The 3,813-nt window shown below is 34.5% G+C and overlaps 1 protein-coding gene across 1 annotated transcript; it reads left to right on the top strand.

Moving 5' to 3' along the window:
* Positions 1-1,345: 1,345 nt before the first annotated feature.
* LOC111877753 (chlorophyll a-b binding protein P4, chloroplastic) lies at positions 1,346-2,575 on the top strand. The gene is made up of 3 exons (XM_023874259.2): positions 1,346-1,644; positions 1,727-2,142; positions 2,242-2,575. Exons 1-3 carry the CDS (start codon positions 1,349-1,351, stop codon positions 2,376-2,378), a joined length of 849 nt encoding a protein of 282 aa, XP_023730027.1. The 5' UTR covers positions 1,346-1,348; the 3' UTR covers positions 2,379-2,575.
* Positions 2,576-3,813: the final 1,238 nt, after the last annotated feature.

Raw genomic sequence — 3,813 nt, 5'->3', positions numbered from 1 at the left:
GCAAACCCTAAGATTATGGTTTTCCTCTTCCAGCATTGACTCGTCGAGTCTAGCCGCCGACTCGGCGAGCCACTTATCACGTGCTCTTCACACGCTCCGACTCGACGAGTCATAGCTCCAACTCGCCGAGTCCAACCTTCTAATAACACTTTACACCCCTGAACTCTTGTTTCTGAACTTGGGGTGTTACAAAAGGTTATTTCATTGCGGTCCAGTCCCTCATGTTGAATCCCAATAATAAAACCTCGCTGCTCTAGTTGACTAATTGATATATCAAATGTTTTAAAAACCGGTTTTTTAGTTGAACCGGTATGGTGACCGATTCCCGGGTCGACGGCCGGGTCAACCGGTTTCTATAATTTTCATTATTCCTATTTTTCTACACATACATACATATATAAATCATGAATTTGACGTTTACTAGTTCAAACATTATATATATATATATATATATATATATATATATATATATATATATATATATATATATATATATAAGTTGTAAATCAATCTAAATACATTAAAATAACACATAACCATAAGTTTTAGTGTTTTACATCAATCCATATATGTCAATATATATATATATATATATATATATATATATATATATATATATATATATATATATATATATATATATATATATATATATATATAATAACGAAACCAAATATAGATTTAGATGAATACAAACACATCAAAAAACATTATAACATCTAACATATGTTTTTATTTAGAGAAAACTAAATATATTTGAAAAAAATCACCAAAGTTTTTTTATGCAAATAGTTCTTGTTCATGTGTTTTTATTTGGTTTAACCGGTTCAACCAGGTTTTCTTAAAAACCGGCCGGTTCAATCCGGTTCAGAAATCGACATAAAGCCGGTGATAGTTGAACCGCTCTCTCCCCCGGTTCTCGTTACAACCGGTTCGACCGGCCGGTTCAAACCGGTTTTTAAAACATTGGATATATCATCTTCAATTATAATTACACGAATTGTGCACCCTTGAAGATCTTTCAACTCAACTTCAAGTAAAATCTTTGTTCTTTAAAAGATAGCACTGATGTTAGCTTAAAGCTAGCTTCAAAATGTGTGCGTGTTTTTAGTTCTAATATTGTATAATTAATATCAGTAAAGAATTTAAATATTAAGGACGCTAAGGGGCCTGCAAGTCAGTTATGCCCAACAGGAACAAGGTAATAGATTTGTAGATATGGCATCCAAGATAAGGATAAGGGCCATCGCTTTTCATTGGCCAATATCCAATGACCCCAAATCTCAGCCGTCCGATCCCCAGAATATACAAAACCCAACTGTATGTAACCAGAGCCACATGAATACCAATGAAATCAGTTCTACAAAAGGTGACACAAACAGAAATCTTCAACTCACCTCAACAACACAATCCACAAACCCCTTCTTTCATCCCGCCGGAAAACATGGCCACCGTCACACAAGCCTCAGTCGCCGTTTTCCGGCCATGCGCCTCAAGATCCAGCTTCCTTTCCGGATCACAGGGAAAATTAAACCGAGCATTGGCTGTCAAACCTGCCACCTCTTCGTCTTCCTCATTCAAGATTGAAGCCAAGAAAGGTCAATGGCTACCTGGGTTGGCCTCACCTGGTTACCTTGACGGAAGGTAAAACAAAAAATAAATCTGAATTTTCATAAAAAAACATTTTTATTTTTATATACATGAATTAACGTACTTTTGTATACAGTCTTGCAGGAGATAATGGATTTGATCCACTTGCCTTGGCAGAGGACCCTGAGAACTTGAAGTGGTTTGTACAAGCTGAGCTTGTGAATGGGAGGTGGGCCATGTTGGGTGTCGCCGGAATGCTATTGCCGGAGGTTTTGACAAGCGCTGGCATACTCAATGTTCCTAAGTGGTACGACGCCGGAAAGTCTGAATACTTTGCATCGTCCTCGACTTTGTTGGTTATTGAGTTCATCTTGTTCCACTACGTAGAGATCAGAAGGTGGCAAGACATCAAGAATCCAGGAAGTGTTAATCAAGATCCAATCTTTAAAAGCTACAGCTTGCCTCCTAACGAAGTTGGGTACCCAGGTGGCATATTTAACCCCCTAAATTTTGCACCAACAGCTGAAGCCAAGGATAAAGAGATTGCCAATGGTATAAATCTATCTTACCCACATTACAATTTACGATTATCTATTTATAATTGTCTTACGTACAAATAATAACATTAATACTATGTCTAAATAACTGCAGGGAGACTGGCAATGTTGGCGTTCTTGGGATTCGTGGTTCAACACAATGTGACTGGGAAAGGGCCATTTGATAACCTATTGCAACACTTGTCGGACCCATGGCACAACACCATTGTCCAAACACTTTCTGGAAACTAAAGATGTTGTGGCTGAAAGGCTAAAGATCGAGGTGAAAAAGAAGAATGTTGTTGTGTTTGTAAGCTATGAGTGGTGCATGAGTTCTGAACTTTAGATCTAAGCTTTTAAGTGTTAACAAGAAGCTTTTGAATGTACAGAGGAAAATGAGATGCATTTCATCATTCATTTAAACTTAATGTCATGACCATTTTGTCAAATGCATATTCAATTTCCTGATTTGATTTAACATATCAATGGTATATAACATACATCATATAATAAACTATTTTGTACTGATATATTGCAAGTCCTAACATTTGATGAAATTGCTGAATCTGTTATATAGATTAGTATTGATCATTTATGTTCATGTATATTAAGCTTTCTTTAAGGTTACTTATGTCATTAGTAATAGTTAGAGGTTGTTTCTATAAATGATGATTGAGGATTGAGGCTTCTATATATCAACGATTGGGGCTTATATTATCAAGACAAACTTTACAACATATAACTCCTATGGTTGAGGAGTTAGATCATATAAAAGTAAATAAAATTAAGGGATAATGACTTAGAATGGTAATATATTTTTTGATTTGTATATATATTTGGTCATTAAGTTTTTCGTCCATATTTATCCCTTCAAGTTTTTTAAACTGTACACATTCAGTTCTTATGATCGGCTACTCCAGGTAAACGAAAAAATGACTTAATAGGGTAATATATATTTTTCACTCTGTACACATTTAGTCCGTAATTTTTTTTTTTGCATATTTAGTCATTCATATTTTTTTGTTGCAAAATAACACCTTGTTGTTTTTGTACACATTTAATACTTATGACAAGTTATTTTAGATTTTCTTGCGACATCCTACGTGAGACAATAAGCAATAAGATGTTCGGAGTTGTTGATGCTTATGCTCACCGTGATCTCGGCTGTTTAGTTTCTTTGGTCTTATGGTTTGGCTTAGGTCTTATGTTCTAAAAGTCATAACTTCTTCATATGATCTTATAATTAGCAATCTTTATATCTATGCATTCGTATTTGAGTATACTGCAACTTTCATTTAGATTACTCATGTTAAAAAGTAATATATTTTTACTTGTGATTTTTATAGCCATAAGATCATGAGTAAAAATATATTATTTTTTAACGGGAGTAATATAAACAAAAGTTGTAGTAGACTCAAATATGAATACATGGATGTAAAGATCGTTAAAAATCTAACATCGTATGAACAAGTTACGAGGTTTAGAACATAAGACATAAGTCAAACAACAAGAGCCAACTAAGCAACAAGAAGTCGAGGCCGTTGTGGCCATAAGCATCAATGGCTCTGAACGCCTTATTAATGATTGTCTTAGGTAGGATACCGTGGGAAAAAATATAAAGAAACCGGTCATAAGTATTTAATGTGTATAAAAACAACAATGACTTATTTTTCCACAAAAAATATAT

Source organism: Lactuca sativa, chromosome 4 (genome assembly GCF_002870075.4).
Source record: "Lactuca sativa cultivar Salinas chromosome 4, Lsat_Salinas_v11, whole genome shotgun sequence".
NCBI classification, from domain to species: domain Eukaryota; kingdom Viridiplantae; phylum Streptophyta; class Magnoliopsida; order Asterales; family Asteraceae; genus Lactuca; species Lactuca sativa.
The sequence above is the reverse complement of the archived record's forward strand: the minus strand, read 5'-3'. Positions and strand labels throughout refer to the sequence as shown.